The sequence below is a fragment of the Achroia grisella genome, unplaced genomic scaffold, assembly GCF_030625045.1.
Source record: "Achroia grisella isolate CSIRO2021 unplaced genomic scaffold, CSIRO_AGI_Agris_v1 utg1086, whole genome shotgun sequence".
Classification (NCBI taxonomy): Eukaryota; Metazoa; Arthropoda; class Insecta; order Lepidoptera; family Pyralidae; genus Achroia; species Achroia grisella.
This window is the reverse complement of record NW_026712572.1, coordinates 653754-671467: the sequence shown is the minus strand read 5'-3', so window position 1 is coordinate 671467 and position 17714 is coordinate 653754. Positions and strand designations below refer to the sequence as shown.

The window sequence follows — 17714 nt, the reverse complement described above, 5'->3', positions numbered from 1 at the left end:
ATAAATTGTTTGTGTTATACAGGCAAAACTAACAGAAATGGATAGTTAATGTATTTCATGAAAATGTATTTTTTTATAATAAAATTTATTTTCTTAATTATTTAAGAAAAGTAACGTTTCAGTTGTTAGTTTTTCCTTAGATATTTTACTGGATGTTGCTTATAATATGCATATTGCATATCCTCCATCATATATACTAGCTCGCTAGCTTTTTTTTATTTATAATAAATTTTACAAAACTCAAAATATTAAAATCTCGAGTTAAGCTAAGTAGTTTAAATCTGACCAACTGCAATGTGTGTCAACTTATTCATTTTTGACTGACTCCGATGAAATACTGATTTTAAACAAAAAGATAATCCTAGACGAGATAGAGGCTTATAAATTTTTATTATATAGATACCTTCTTCCATGTTGGAGTCAAATGACAGTTAACAATGGGTATATTTGAATCCAACTCTGACTGCACCATCTGAGATCACAGTCGTGAAAGTATATATATATATTATGTAACAAGATTTTACAAGCACCACATCGTCTCGTTAGCATTAACAGCCACCGCTTGAGAATAAGCGAAATTTAAAGATACAGCACAATTCTTGCCAACTTCCGAGTGCCCCTTCAAAATCCCAGTTGCTTTTGTCCGCTGGAAGCGCTGGAATACTTACATTATTAGTAGTTGGTTATTGCTTTCTTTATTAACTCGAAATTTTTTAAAATATTTTTAATAGATTAAATTCAATATTTTTAAAATAGAATAAACATATGTAATCTTTATTAAAATAAATTTAAGTTTTAGCATTTTTGATTAGTCACATTTTTTTATTGAATTGAATATAATGTATGCATTTTCAGCATAAGAAGATTGACCCAGAACAGATGTCTGTTCTATTTTATACAACTGATAGATATTGGATATTTTGATCACAAATTTATCTTCATTTTGAAATTACATCCCAATGAAATTTTACGTAGATTTCAAAGATAATTCAACACTAATTTTATCGACATTGCGAGAAAAAGTTACCATTATATTTTCATGAGCCATATTTTTTTTCTTTATTTATTTAATTCAGGCTACATGGCCCATATTATAAATATGTTATAAACTAATATATATAAGTCAGTCTATAGACTAACATAATATATGACATATTTAATGTGACTAGACTTTTAAATACACAATGAACTGCTTAAATCGGCCGTTGTTTCTTGGGAGTGGTCTCTGGCTTTCAGCCAAGTCTGGATTAATTAATTAGGACACCGGCACACTTCCACCTTCTTACAAACCTTAAGTAGGTTAATTTTTAAGTGCATTAGGAGGATCTTTCTATGTGCTTGTTTTGGTTCGTCTTTTTTAGTTTACGAAGAAAGTTTTCGAAAAATCTACCTTTAAATAATATACCTTACTACGTACGTTAAAAATCACTCAGACCAATACAAACAGCAACTAACTTGTGAATACAAATACAGGAATCGAACCAACATTGAACACGTTTAAACATTAGTATTACATTTCTTACATGTAATTTGAATGACAAACAAATTGACGGCCCAACTGATGGAAACAGTTTCCGGCTTTATACATGATTTTCATCTATGTATGTACATATCAAGGCCGTGACACTCTCTCCGATCGGTCCGCCTTCCAATTCAAACGGGGATCGAAACTAGAACTGACCCCAGGTTAGAACCCCTAGCTGTGTCCTCAGACTAAAGTCATATCTGTCAGGTGAAGTTGGCCTTCAGCCGCTCCATAAGTCCTTCCGCGGGTTTAGAGTCTCTGTTTGGAGATCTGAACCGGACCTCTAACGTCCGCTGAAGCTGTAAAGGCCAGCTGCAACCAGCACCATTAGAGTAGTCCGAAAAAGACCAACACATGATCATGTGATACTCCTGTCAGATTTCGTATCCTGCAATTGCACTGCCTTATCTCAACTCTTCAACCGATACACAACTTATAAAGCAAACTGCTTGGAGACTTATATAGCTGATACTGAGATACTCAATAGAAAGTCTATGTCGGTAGATACATATACATAATATAAGTGAATAATATAATTTTCATTGAGTAAAGTAAATTAAGTAAAAAGTTATCTGTGCAGGCAAATAAAAAAGTTTTGTCGTTTATTCAATTAAAACTTTTTAACTGTTCGAAATAGCTAATTAATACTTTGAACAAAATTAGGACAATTTTATTTGTTAATGGCACAGCAACAGTGTGATTATAATTTCATTTGAATACAACATTCAATATATAAACAGTAAATAAATATGTGATAAATAAACAGTCGATGATTATAGGTCTATCATCACCTATTTAGTCATCATCTATTTAATTGCTTTTGTGTATTAATTGTTTTGCTGTGACATGCGACTACATCTGTACAAATTTTCATCGCCTATTATCACCACACTACCAAACGTATATACCAACTATATAAAAGACTACAATTAACAAAAATTCCCTATAAAAAAAGTTTTAATTCGAAATAGAGCGACATGGGAAATACGGTAGAAATTTATTACAATTAGGGAAATAATATGTGGATGTGTGAGGTCAGGTCAGGTTTTTTTTTCGGACTACTCTAATGCTGGGAGCGGCTGAAGGCCAACTCCTGCCTGCCGGATACGACTTTAGTCTGAGGGCACCACTAGGGGTTCGAACCTAGGCTCAGGCCGTTGTAATATGGATCCCCATTTGAATTGGACGTGGGATCGATCTGAGGGGGATCAGGTCAGATGCCAGTGATCAATCTTCGCGATTTGTTGTTTTCGTTGACGTTTAAATGAATGAATAGTAAAATATCAATAAATATATACCTTCGCGTATATAATTTATAGCGTGGATTCTAAATCGAAGCATTGATCTAATACAAAATGTGTCTTTACATGAGATCGTTTCAATGTTTCGGTTTTGGCGGCCATCCAAACATTACATGTTACGCTATCCATTTGTTGTTCTACTTGTTGGGGATTTGCTGGATTTATTGGTTTTTAGACAATAGCAGATAATTGTTTAAACAGTGATTTGTTTTGATCGATCAATCAGATATTACGAAAATTAATTTATAACTATAATTATAATTACTAATATACAAATTAACAGAAAAAATTGTAAAAATTGATCTAATTAATTGTAATATCAACAGTAATCTCAGGACAATTTACACAGCGCCATCTAGACCCAAGTTAAGCAAGCTAGAGTTTGTATTACGGGTACTAGACAACTGATACAAATACGTAGATATATTTTTTTTATAAACACATATTATACATAGAAAACATAAAACATACAGACTCATACAAAGAATCATACTCAAGAATACAAATGTTTGTACCATATGAGGAATCGTACCCGCGACCACCAATAGAATAGCGGTGCGCTAAAACCGAGGTCATCTAAATAATAATATATTTTTATATGTAAATATAATAAATGATTAATAAATTCAAATGTAGTCTCAGTGAAAGCGGATTTAGATTTCTACAAATCTAAGAATTGCCGAAACAATTGCATGTGATCCCATTCATTATGGCGGTGCGCATTAGTGACTGCAACCAGCGGCGTAGACGACGTGGCCTGATTTATCGGACCACCTCCTGCCCTTAACGACACATGGTGATGTACGACCATTTGGTACTGGCCCAAGTATAGAGAAATAGCGGAAGCGATAGCGGATACTGATTACATTATATCCTTTTGACAGAAATACAATAGCATATGCAGGGGTTAGTATAGTCTTATTAATTGAATTTAAAAATGAATCTGTATTTTTTGTTCTGTATTGTTTTTTTTTTCATTTGAAAAGTTTATTGACAGTTATTCTCAGCTCGAAAGCACTCTAATCTAACGGTACATTTAACGTTTCAAAACAGTCTGTAATATAACATTAATAATATTTTGATTATATTTGATTTATCTTTTGTCTATAACATTTTTTTCAATATTCATGTTTCTGAATTTTCTCATCAATCTTAATTACAAACCAACTTTCTAATACAGTGAATCAGTAAATAGTTAGAGATATTTGATATATATTGTTCTTCTAACAGTATATTATTGAAGCGTCATATATAAACAGAAATAAATGAAATTAAAATTACACACAATATCTATTTATCAACACTTGAACTTTCATTAAAATCTATTTAGTCATGAAAAGAAATCAAACAGAAAGACAAACAAACAAATTTTAACTTTCATATATAAATTGATATAATGATCAAACGTAACAGTTTATAACTTAGACCATAGCAAAAAACGGCAAACGCCGACTGCAAAGAACAAAGAGAATTATTTGAGGATGAAGTCAACCATGTTATTGTGGCAATGAGACACGTGTCTGATTAATGGGAATTGTAATTTACACTTACATCTGTTTGTTCAGTTTTGTTGTGATCATGCTCATTATAATTTACTATTGTGTGTTTTAATGTCAAATATCGTTTGTTCTATTTTCTATTGACATGACAAAGTCATCAATTCGATTGTGTTGTGGAAGTTTTCAATATGCGTGGATTTTTAGTTTTCCCAACAGAAAATAGTTGTGTGGATTTTTAGTACTTTCAACATATAACTCATGGTGTGATATTGACTGTCAAACACAGGTTTACATTTTTTTTTATAAATGACTATGTATAGCTGCACTTTTCTGCTTACAGTATACGCTGGTAGCTCACCGGTGGAGGATAAAAGAACGAGCATGAAGTCATGGGAAATAATATGTAGATGTGTGGTCAGGTCAGGTTTTTTTTTCGGACTACTCTAATGCTGGGAGCCGCTGAAGGCCAACTGCTGCCTGACGGATACGACTTTAGCCTGAGGGCACTACTAGGGGTTCGAACCTCGGCTCAGGCCGTTAGGCCAAGCTAGGTAGCCTCGTCCGCGATGATTTTTGGGGAGACCGCGTGCAGGTCTTTTTTCTACTACGATGTTACGAAACAGGCATACTAATTGATGGTATGCTATGATATATTTCTAGTAATTAGGTTACGGGGCTACTTCTTTCTCCCTCTATAGCTATACATAAAAAATTTTAATTGTAATGGAGGTGAAAAAAAAATCGATAAGTGTTAACTTTCTTTGCAAGAGGCACCGAAATAGCTATATCTGTTTTTTTTTACAATGCGTCAGTTTCAATTTACGATAAACATAATCCAGATTCGATCAGTCTCTTCAATAATATGTGAATGGATTTTATACATTCTCATTTGAAATATTCATTACATTAATGTTCGCTTCTACTAGTACCTACCATCATATAGGTTCAATACTGCTGCATTGAAATAAAAATACAATATATTGTACGTTGGATTTTCCTTCAATTTTTACGAAACAGCAGTGTGGGAGTTGTATTCGGGCTGTAGTTTTGATCACATTTGTCATAACTGTATGTAGTGGAACATATATAAGACGATCTCGGTGGTCCAGTGGTCTAGTACACCGCTTTACGACCGATGGTCGCGGGTTCGATTCCTCGCACGGCACAAACATTTGTATTCATGAGTATGATTGTTTGTATCGGTCTGGGTGTTTTCTATATATAATATGTATGTATTTACAAAAAAAAAAAAAATCTATGTATTTGTATCAGGTATCTAGTACCCATAACACAAGCTTTAGCTAGCTTAACTTGGGTCTAGATGGCGCTGTGTGAATTGTCCTAAGATTATTATTATTATATGCAGTTCTTTCTTATTAGAATATATATAGTAAACAAGCTGTCAGTCCATCTGACCGTAAGTGGTAATTATCGCCTATATACAAGTACGGGATCAAGGATGTTATCACGTTACCACTCATACGTTGTCATTCCGCAGGACTAAGATGACATGCCTCTTATCCTCTCTCCGTAATTTCCCTGCTTTATCTTACCATCCAACCGAAATACAGTTCTAAAGGAAGCTTTATTATTACTAAGTTTGATCTCACTCTCACTTACAGCGCAATCCCACCTGATGTAAAGTGAAGATGCGGTCTAAGCTATTACACGCAAGCTCGAATAGTGTTTATTCCCTAGTAGTACCCAATATTATAATTTCCATTATTGCCTTCCGGCTGGAATAGGTGTGACCCTTTTTACGAAGTCTAGCTTATTAAAGAGGTTGGTAAAAAATAAAAATTCAATTTAGTCAACTCGAATGAAACTTGGAGTTTGTTATCTCTCATAAATATTGAGAACTATGGACGCTTTCTTGGGGAAAGAAAATTTTAATAAAATCTTTCCTCCTACCTTATTCTCAGAAGCCGGTTATTTGATTAAATACTTACAGATCGCTAGTTTTTAATATATTCCACAAAAAAATCTGATAGGCATGAAAGTAGATGTATTTGTATATTGTTAGAAAGTACATAACATTGAAAATAAAAAATGAGCTGTTTGTCCTTTACCTACAATTTTAATACTATATTTTTCAATGTTTATTTTTTCTAAGGATGAATATCGATACATACGCTACGCTAACGATTACATCATATACAATTTTTGACATTTATATTTTTTGTTTAATTCTACAGTTGTGTCAGATATATGTATTACCTATTCAAAGGATTCAGGAGTAATTTATTGAACGTAAAAAACATTCAATCATTCTGCTGTTTCCAAAAGACATTCAGCTGTTTCCAGCCGGATTGACTTCCAACAATCCGGATTTTAGGACGACCTGAGTTTATAGTCATCCTAATTCCCACTAAATTAAACAAAAAATATAAAAGTCAAAAATTGTATATGAAAACATGGTCTGTCGCCAACAGCTAGCAATGGCAGCAACAAACGTTTATAACTTATCTTCATAGGCCATATTCTCAATCCACGAGGACTGATTTGACAGATATACCAAAACCACAAAATTTTTTAGAGATTAATTGCGTATACGACTTCCACGCGGTTCCTGCTGGAAACCATCGCGCTTAAATCCCAGTGATTTTAGGATATTTTAAAATAAGATTTAGTTTTTATTTATTGAGTTTATAGTCATCCTAATTCCCACTAAATTAAACAAAAAATATAAAAGTCAAAAATTGTATATGAAAACATGGTCTGTCGCCAACAGCTAGCAATGGCAGCAACAAACGTTTATAACTTATCTTCATAGGCCATATTCTCAATCCACGAGGACTTACTAATAAACAAATCTGGAAAATACGCTTCTGAATTCGGATGGTTCCTCCTTTCTGGCCGGACGAATTTCCTCTGAGTTTTATTATCTCCCCACCTTCCACTGAAAAATATGATAAATTAAAAACAGAGCTTATCAAACGTCTAAGCGCCTCACGTGAAAAACAAGTTTATAATGCGCATACAAACGGTGATAGCCGCTCAACCCACAGCGTACTAAACAAAACCACAAAATCACTGCAGTACAAATTTAGCTTGAAATGTTTCGGTGCATTAATTGCGTATACGAATAACATTAGCTTGGATTTAGACATTGAATGCTGCGGTGCGCAATAATTATGGGATTTAAATAGCGAATTTAGTTCTGATGGTCTGCAACACAGACGAGCGACTAATTGTCGCCGCGTGTTAAGTGGCAACCGTCGCCTCTGTACATCAACAGCAGCACCGGCATCACGTAGTGGTAAACTAAACGTAGTATATATATTTTAAAATAAGATTTAGTTTTTATTTATTCTTTCAAACGGTGTATATGATTTTTTAGACTCTGTTCATCATACGATAATACAATAATTTAAGTTATAAGTTACATATTACTGGTTTTAGTTATAGGTACTGTAATATCGATATTGTAACTATTATAAGTGTCTAACTGTAATATTCTAAAAAAACACCTATTACCTAAGACTTCGTCGGTGCTAATGCAACGACAGAACGCTTAATTAAAAAAGACTGCAGAGAGTGGACACGTAACTTGTCAACGATCTAAGATAACTAGGCATGTATCATCCTGGTGGAAAATGACAACCATTATCTATACACTAAAACAGAACCATATTTTATTTAAATATATATAAATATAATCGGTCTTCACTGAATACATTAAAACAGAACCACGGTATAATTCCTAAGAACTACATTGTCGTACCTACAATTTAATTTTACCATATCTTTCCCTTCACAACAAACACAGCAGACAAAACAAGCTGATTCATACCATATTCATCAGATAGTATACGATGTGTCTAGTAATAACAGGTCAGTCAAGAAAATCGCGCGTCTGCAACGCTCTCTAGCCGCAGAGTGAAAAGTAAACTGTCTGTCGCGATGGGAGTCGCAAGACAAACGACGTCGCGACCAAAGCACCATTAATCACAATTAGCGATGCCCACGCCGGTCGTCCGTGTGCAACGCAACGAATGACATGGAAAAAATCGTGATAATGACTCTGTATTACATGTATGTGCTTTTAAATATAAAGTGTGTTTAGGTTTTTGTGAAACTCCATATAAATGAATTACTGAATTGATGTTTTCTTACATTTTTAGTTAATGCATATTACTGCTAAATAGAAACTTTTTTATGTATCTGGAATAGCAAATAAGCTGATGGACTGCACGATAATGGCCGCCTGATCAGTAACATCAATAGCAACATGGTCTTCATAGTGAGCTGTGATGCCAGAGATGCCAACGCATGAGGGCACTTCTGACGTCACAGCGTCCTCGTTCCATTCAGTTCAGTCAGCGTTCTGGTGACTGCGTAATACTGTAGACTCTGTAGAATTTCTGGAAATCGTGAATCCTGTAAATTCACTTCCATACCTGACCTTTCAATTAAAACACCGATCACAGATTATAAAGCAAGTTGCTTGGCGGCTAGTACAAATATGAACAAGCAAACGATTTCGTACAAAGTCCACCTAGGTAGGTACGTATTATACAATATACTACTAAAAATATCATAGTTGTATAGTATATATAGTTTTATATATTTCATGACCGTACTGAAATTGAAAGTTTTGGTTTCATTAACACACACATATAAAGCAGGCGCATGAAACTAGTTTAATATAAAATGCCTACCCATAAAATAGGTCAAAATTTCATTTTGGCTGATCATAAATTTGTTAATGTGCTTTGATAAAGCCTCCGCTGGTTAGCGGCCTCAATCACAATTTGTTCGGCACATTTACAAGATTGATTGCCACTAGGTAATTAGCCGGGCTGCAGAGAGGCCACTTTGCAGTTCATTTTTAACTGTTGACATTTTGACAGGTGAGGTTCGGTGGTATTTTATTTTGCGACGCAAATTAACGCTGCGCTACGCTTTTTGGACGTTCGACGGTTAAAATCAGGGATGAGTGTAAACGAGTTTTTGTGCATTTTATTTTATAAATATAATATGTAACACATTCATGGTTGTTATACCAAATGAGATAGACAGGGGTTAATATAGTGGTGGATGCAACTCTTGGCATTCCCATATTTTGCACAATACAATGAATCCAATATAACCCGGGGCCGACCTACCTCCGTCTCTGGGAGTAATTTGGTTTCTAATCGGTTAATTTGCAAAGGTCAAGTAAATACAAGATCCTTGGCAGCCTGATCAGTGTACTTAGTTCACATAGGTACATATATTATTCTGGCGTACTCATATACTAAAATGAGTACTCCAGAATATATTTTTAATGCTAAAAAAACAAGTTCTGTAAAGAGAAACCAATTTAAACAAATAGAAGCTTGCTTTGCTATAAAAGTGTCACATTAAATCAGTTAATGCGTTATAGAATGAGTGGACTGTATATGCGAGATGAATGAAACAACGAATAAAAATTGTAAACACGTGTAATGTAAGAACGAATATTCTCATTGTTTCAATGTTACGTGAAAGAGTGAGAATATTCTTACATGTGTTTACCATTTTTTAATAATATACATGTATATGACAATTATAAAACTGTTAAAGAAGACATTAAAACCAATGTGCAAAATATTTACGTCTAAACGTAAACAAGCATAATTGTAATGATTTTATTTTGTTTCTAGATTTTGTTCATTTTATTTAAACTTGTGTAAGGTTTTACTACACCATATATCTACATAAAAAAATTGACAAACTTATCATAGATTAGATGACTGACTGTATAAATACACTACAATAAATGTCTAAATAGACATTTCATAGTTCGTTATCGCTGTCCTTCATATATATTTTTTGATAATTGCCGTCGATAATAGATATATACAAAATTTACATTGCTATCATAGTCATATACAATCACCTTCATGACAAGTGCGGGTAAATTTAATTGGTAAACAAAATGTTACTAAAATTATTAATACTAAGTGCAGTACTTTTGGTAGGGGCAGAGAAAGTAGACTATAGTAATTATGGTATGTACAATATTGTACCACAGAATACTAATGATGTAGAATATCTTAGAGAATTATACAAAAAACCAGATGGATTGAGATTTTGGTCTGAACCGTCACAAGTTGGAGGTGAAGTTGTTGTCATTGTGCCACCAGATGTGAGGAGTAACTTTGAAGATTCTCTCTCAAGGAAGGGCATTGTATTTGAGATGACATCCAACAATGTACAAGAGTAAGCATTTTTTTACATTTTTAGTATTTGTTTTCTAAATATATATAGCTCAAAGGTGACTGGCTGACATAGTGATCTATCAACGCACAGCCCAGACCACTGGACGGATCGGGTTGAAATTTGGCATGCAGGTAGATGTTATGACGTAGGCATCCGCTAAGAAAGAATTTAGATTAATTCTACCCCCAAGGGGATAAAATAGGGGATGAAAGTTTGTATGAAACTTTGTCAATTTTAAACCGATCGGGCTGAGACTTTGCATGCATAAAGCTACTATGACGTAGGCATCCCCTAAGAAAGGATTTTGATTTGAAATTAACGCGAGCGAAGTCGCGGGCAAAAGCTAGCAATATATAATATTTTTCATTTCGACGATATGGTTTACTGTTTTTATATAATTCGAATAGCAAACAAGTTAACCGGCTATCTGATAGTAAGTGGTAACCGTTTGATAAAGAAGCACTATTTGTCATTCCAGAGGAAAATTCATACCTCCATACACTATATTTCTCAACCTTTAAACACAGATTACAAAGCAAGGTGTTTAGCTGCTAAAATAGGTGAGACAGAGGTACCCACGCCGATGGTACACAAAATATAGCTCAGTATATATTCATAATAAATCTGTTTGAATTGGTTTAGTAAGTACAACCTTCTATAAGCATATAAGAAAAGAACTATATTTCATTCAATTTTAAATGGGAAACTCATTATTTGTGTGTTAAAGTTTCATATAAAAACGACTGTAGGAATTAGGATTTAATTTAAATATGAGTCAACATAGCCTAAAGTAACATGAAACAAAATAATATAATAGTTAATTTTGTGCTTAAATGCGATGCTTAGAAATCAATTAATTGAAGCATAGAGTTTCCTATATTATTATCAGGAAAAGTACCAACATCATTTTACAAATGAACAACCGTACGAAGTCAAAACTATGTGTGAGATATAATATAAAGATAATTATGACCTATCTGTTTGTCTATTGATAGCTATGCATTATCACAATGACACTATCTAATTTGTACTTCTGCTTTATAGGATTGTACTAGAAAATAATGGAAATCATATTTATTGCAAATACACTTAATATAATCAATTTTGCAGTCATAGAATATTTTTTTGATTATCGTTCATTCGGAAAGCACAGCCATCACCAGAAGAACAAGCAATAAATTTGTTTATTCTTCTTGTGATATTATACAGAATAGAATAGAAAATCCTTTATTCAAATAAACCCAATTTAAGTACTTTTGAATAGTCATAACAATTTTTTTATTCTACCGCTTATTCGGAAAGCTATTTCATCGCAAGAAGAACGAGGAAGGAACTTATGTGTTGCTCTTTTAAATAATCCTTGTAAGTTTACATTTTTCAAGTCAAAAAATAGGAATACAAACTACCAACTAGCACTAATTTATTAGACTCAAATATAAATAATACAATAAGATTAATTCAGTCGTAGTGATAAGAACAGACCAGTACCTATAAGCAGCAGTCGTTCACGTGTATGACGAATGAGCCAGCCATCACTGCGCTCGACCATGTTTTAGGAAGCCCAACCACATATACATATATAACTTCTATATATAACCTTTCCACTATATATACAAATTAATTATATATACATATCGCATCACTTCTATTAAAAAAACCGCTTCAAAATATATATACATATTACAGTATATGTAATGATGTACTAAATATCGTCTATAATAATTTTCAGAATAATAAACGCAGAAGTACCTAAAAGAAAGCGGCGCAACATAAATGATGGTGAAATATATTTTGACGCATGTCTAACAGTGAATCAAATCAACCAGTATTTTAGTTACTTAAGTCGGAATAATAGCGCAGTTGCCAACATGTTTACCATTGGAAAAAGTTTTGAAGGTATTTATAAATATATTCACGCCACGTACCAGGTAGTATAGGCAGAGAGAAATAAATTTTTTGTAGAAGATATTCCATCTGGTGCTGAGTGACAACCGTTACCTATATCAAATAGACATGAAATATTTATTCTTATATTTAAGTAGTTTTGATGTTTCCATATTTATTTATTGAATCTAAAACTTATTCGATAAGCTATCTCATCACAAAAATAATTAATAAGACACTTGCTCTTTTGAAAAATTATTTGTAATAAATGAGTATTGTAATAAAAAGTTGTGTTATGGGTACTAGATAATTGATACAAATAGATATATATTTTTTTCGTAAAAACATACATATTATATATAGCAAACATCCAGGCCGATACAAACAATCATACACATGAATAGAAATATTTGTACTGTAAAAGGAATCTAACCCGCGACTATCGGTAAGGCGGTATGCGAACCACTACACTATTGAAGCCATCCAGGTCGTTACTGGAATGAATATATTATTTTCAGGTAGAGATATCAACGGCATTAGAATATCTAGAGGTTCCCCAACTCGTACGTTTGTGCTGACTGGTGGAGAAATTGGCGCCGACTGCTTATCACCAACGATTCTGACATATATCGTAAAGGAATTATTCGAAGCTGAAGATCCTGAGGCTCGTGCTGCAACAGAACAGTTCGAATGGCATATCATACCTGTAATCAACCCTGATGGATTCGATTACTCGCAAACTGTTGTAAGTACCTTCATAGAATAATAATGTTATATTTGTTATATACACACATCTTTCATAATAATAAAATAAATATTGAGTATTGAGTAAGTTATATACACACCTATAATAATAAACCTGGACAATTAAAACATCGCCATCTAGTCCCACGGTAAGCAGAACTTGTGTTATGAGTGCTCAACAACTGATATAAATACTTAGATTTTTTTTTTTATAAGTACATAGAAAACACCCAGATCGATACAAACAATCATACTCATGAATAGAACGTTTGTACCGTGCGAGGAATCGAACCCGCGACCAACGGAAGTAAAGCGGTATGCTAAACGTTAGACCACCGAGACCGTCTATTTAAGAGGGTCGAGGTCTATGGTGTGGTATTAATGGAGATTAGCGGCTCCATTGCTAGTAATGTGCTCAGTGAAATCGAACTCCACTCCACGTATACTAAGGAAACCATTGCGGTTAATTCCTGGTTAAATGATCACTAGTTGTCTGGCATGACTTCATCTTCATCCTTCACTATTGCCCCGAGGCAGGACCTTTAGGGCACTTGGATCACCAATTTATAATCAGCCACAGCAAAAAACCCTTCATCCGTTTAGTTGTGAAGTACAAATAGAATGTAGGAAGTCTGGCCTCAAACAAAAGGGCTCGATACTGCTTATGAGATCGGAATCATCGACAGTTCTCTAAGTGAGTCAAAAGGAACAGCTCATTGTGACTAATTGACAATTGAGTGACGACACGTTTTATTTTTTATTTCACATTACAAGGAATATTAATTCTCCCAACAATCCTAATCGAAAATAGGTCGTGACAAAAGGAATATAAACCTAAAAAAAGGTTTGTTTTATATATTTAAGGAAAACTTTAAAACACAATTAATAATATTTTTTCTATTAAAAACTAATTTAAAAAATGTTAAATTACATTTTATTAAACATTCTTTTGTTCATTTATTGTTATAGGATAGACTATGGCTAAAGAACAGGAGACGAGACAATATGGTACCAGACGGTGTGGATCTCACCAAGAATTGGAACTCGAATTGGGGAAGTTAGTATTTTATTATTATTTACACCACTACATAGTGTAAAACAAAGTCGCTGTCGCTGTCAGTCCGTCTCTATTTATGCTTAAATCTTAAAAACTACACAACAGATTTTTAATAGATAGAGTGGTTCAAGAGGAAGGTTTATATATATAATACATGTACACCCGTACGAAGCCGGGGCGAGTAGCGAGTAGTTTATAGGGAACTAATCACCTCTGATCAGGTGATTAGTCTGACAGACAAACTGTTTTTTTTATAATGGAATGTAATTTAATTTCCTTATTTTGGATACTTTCCATAGCTATTTACCGTGACCATATTACATATGATTTCCCGATATATCGATGGCGGGCCTGTCGATACGAGTACAATTTCATTTTTTTTTAACAATCTTTATTTTCAGTTAGTGGTGGTAGCTTTGACGCTACACACGAGAACTACATTGGGATTGGACCATTTTCGGAAATAGAGACAAGACTCGTATCCAACTACATTCTGAATTTAGCTCAAAACATGTCTGGATTGCTATCATTTAGAACATTTGGACAGAGGTTATTATTGCCATTTGGGGATAATTATAACCAAATGGTAAGACAGCATTTTTTTTATAGAATAATAAACGCGAGAGTTTGTAAATATGGATAGATAGATATTTATTAGAGATATTTGTGACTCTTTCACGCAAAAACTACTGAACGGATTTTGATGACACTTTACAGTAATATAGCTATATCAGAATAACACATAGCCTATAAATTTCATGTGGGTGAAACCACGGGCACAGCTAGTAATTTATAAAGAACAAGTTGTACCCGCGTCTTCATCCGCGTAAAATATCCTTCACAAAAAAGTGAAAAAGTATTTAGTAATCTAACCCAATAAAAATGTTTCAATAATGAAAATTTCCATTCAGAATTCTATACAACTCAAATAAAAGCCTAAAAAACATGTTTCAAGTTTCTAGCTTTGAAGTGACGATACTTCCATACAATTTTTCATCTCTCTTTCATTATAATTCTTTTTCTTCATGTATACATAAATCAACAGCCTTAAAAATAAGATACAGACATATAGCTTTAAAAATGACGATACTTCCATGCAACGCTTCAACTCCCCTTTTAAGCCTTAGAACCCATGTTTCTTCATTTATATTCAATTAATAGCCAAAAACATAATTCAAGCTTCTACCTTTAAAAATGATGATATTTCTACACAACCTTACATTTCCTCTTTCAACCTTTATAACCCTTTTTCGCATTAAAAAGTAACCTGTGTCTCTATGATTAAAGTAACCTATGATTCTCGACGTTTTTACAAGAATTTTGGAGATGGATCCAATGACCGATAAGTGGATACTTGTAACAGTGTCGAAATATCGGTACTCACAAAAATACTACAACAATTATGGTAAATATCCCAAATACTTTAAACAACACTGAATAAAGTTTATATCATGATATAAAATTGAAATTACGAAACTGAAACTGAAAATCAGCTCTGTAAACTATGTTTCCAGCATTATGCTGAATTGTGGTCCACATTGACGCTATTTTTTTATTTAAATTACAAATTTTCCAGATAGTAATTGGAAGGAGATCGCTGGGTTCACTGTCAGTGAGATATAACACTCAATATTTGGCTGGGTTATCGACTGATTTTGCCAGTACGTATTTTTTATGCTTATGTCCGTGTAAATAATAATAGGTTGGTTTAGATATTATTCTAAGGAAGGTATTACATATGAGTGTGGATGATTATAAGGGCAGAGGAAGCCCGAAAAAGAGATGAATAGACTGTATGAAAGATGACATGGTTAGAAAGGGAGTAAATAACAAGGAGACTGCGAACAGGGGTGAATGTAAAAGAAAAACATGTTACGCCGACCCCAAATAAATGGGATAAGGAAGAAGCAGATAATGATGACCTATTTATAGCGCACATATAATATTTCCAAAAAGAAAACTTTACATAAATGTGCTAAACAAAAGGCGGTCTAAAGCAATATGTTATAGACAGCAATACCTCTTTTTAGAGCTGTAATAAGCTGACGGTCTACTCATTGACAAATGGCATTAGTCGCTTATGAAAAGCACCACCGTAATCATGTCATGTGATGACTATGGTATTGTCCATGCATTGCGGAAGACTACGGTGTCATGTCCCCATGCTCTGTAATTACTAATTATAAAAGTTTTTTTTATACTTATCAATCAGCGCACAGCTCGTCCGTTTCGTTCGCGGGCTGCTCGTATAATGCCTTTTTTGTCCGAGTCACTGTTCATTGGCCGCCATCTTTTAACCCACTACTCTCGTTAATCAAAAAAACACGTGTGTGTTTCAAAAGATATATATACGTACAAACTACTTTACTATCGACAGGTTTATTCTCATATCCAATCTTTTCAAGTACAGTGCGGTTTCAGTCAGCTAAGTAGAACTTGTACTAGGATCACTGTTGTATCACACTATAAATATTTTTTTTTTTTTGTACATACGTTGTATTAGTCCTATGCAGATTTTTTTATGGTTGATAATGGTCTCACCTGCTCTAACGGTTTACGCTGGTGAATGATATAATGAGTATGAGCATCGTTTTGAATTCAACAGGAATTTATCACGACAGGAACTATGTGGAGGTATAGTGTTTTTTTTTTCGGACTACTCTAATGCTAGCAATGGGGTCATCAGCTCACTTTACTAACAATTCCTTTCCCCCAGTGTTATTTTGTTGCCTAGAGTTATTATTTCAACTACATATATTTTATCACTTTTATCCTTTGCAGACAGTTTTACTGGAAATATTGGAGGTTGGGTGAAAGATAATTTTAAAGCCCCAATAGTGGCAACATACGCTCTAAGGAATACTCACGTCCTACAGGCTAACCTAATAACACCAGCATGTGAAGAAACCTATGACTCTGTAATGGCCATACTCCGAGAAGCAAGATTTATTAACGTGATCTAGAATGTTCTGGAATTACTATATATTTTTTAGTACTAGTGCAACGTCGTACATGTAAACATTTGAAGATTATACCTACTGACGATGATCAGACCACAAAGCGAAACAAAACTTTTGTACAAACCCATTTATTAATTTAATTAATAAATTAATTAACAATTACACATGGCGTGTTTACATTTAATAAGTTAAAATACTAATTTAACCTTTTGGCGGGTATTTTTCAAAGACTTCATCAGCTGTTTACCCACATTGAATAACATATTCTGTTCCTAAGTCTTCCAGAGTGTTTACTTGAAACCTTAATACACAAACATACAAACAGACATATATACACATACATATATGTTAAGAAAATATACAGAATAATAATCGTACCTTCGTGACACTGTTGCGTGAAACGGAACATGTTACCCTGATAATCATCAAGTACTTCCAATTTGTTAATTACAGAAGAAGAAATAAACATAAAAAAAGATGAAATCTTTCTCTTTTATAGTATTAGTGTAGAAAAATTTATCATTTTCATTAATAAATTTCGTTGAGATAATCTATTTT

The 17714-nt window shown here is 33.5% G+C and overlaps 1 protein-coding gene across 1 annotated transcript; it reads left to right on the top strand.

The window, feature by feature from the left end:
• The first annotated feature begins 10227 nt into the window (after window positions 1-10227).
• LOC131843850 (zinc carboxypeptidase-like) lies at window positions 10228-17204 on the top strand. The gene is made up of 7 exons (XM_059192611.1): window positions 10228-10511; window positions 12241-12407; window positions 12914-13140; window positions 14109-14200; window positions 14602-14782; window positions 15773-15857; window positions 16978-17204. Exons 1-7 carry the CDS (start codon window positions 10228-10230, stop codon window positions 17157-17159), a joined length of 1218 nt encoding a protein of 405 aa, XP_059048594.1. The 3' UTR covers window positions 17160-17204.
• The last annotated feature ends 510 nt before the right edge of the window (window positions 17205-17714 follow it).

Excerpts from the sequence above, each read along its gene's own strand:
- LOC131843850 (XM_059192611.1), top strand. The coding sequence starts at position 10,228 with ATGTTACTAAAATTATTAATACTAAGTGCAGTACTTTTGGTAGGGGCA. Across the intron at positions 13,141-14,108 it reads TCGATTACTCGCAAACTGTT|GATAGACTATGGCTAAAGAA; the intron begins GTAAGTACCTTC and ends TTATTGTTATAG. Across the intron at positions 15,858-16,977 it reads GTTATCGACTGATTTTGCCA|ACAGTTTTACTGGAAATATT; the intron begins GTACGTATTTTT and ends TATCCTTTGCAG.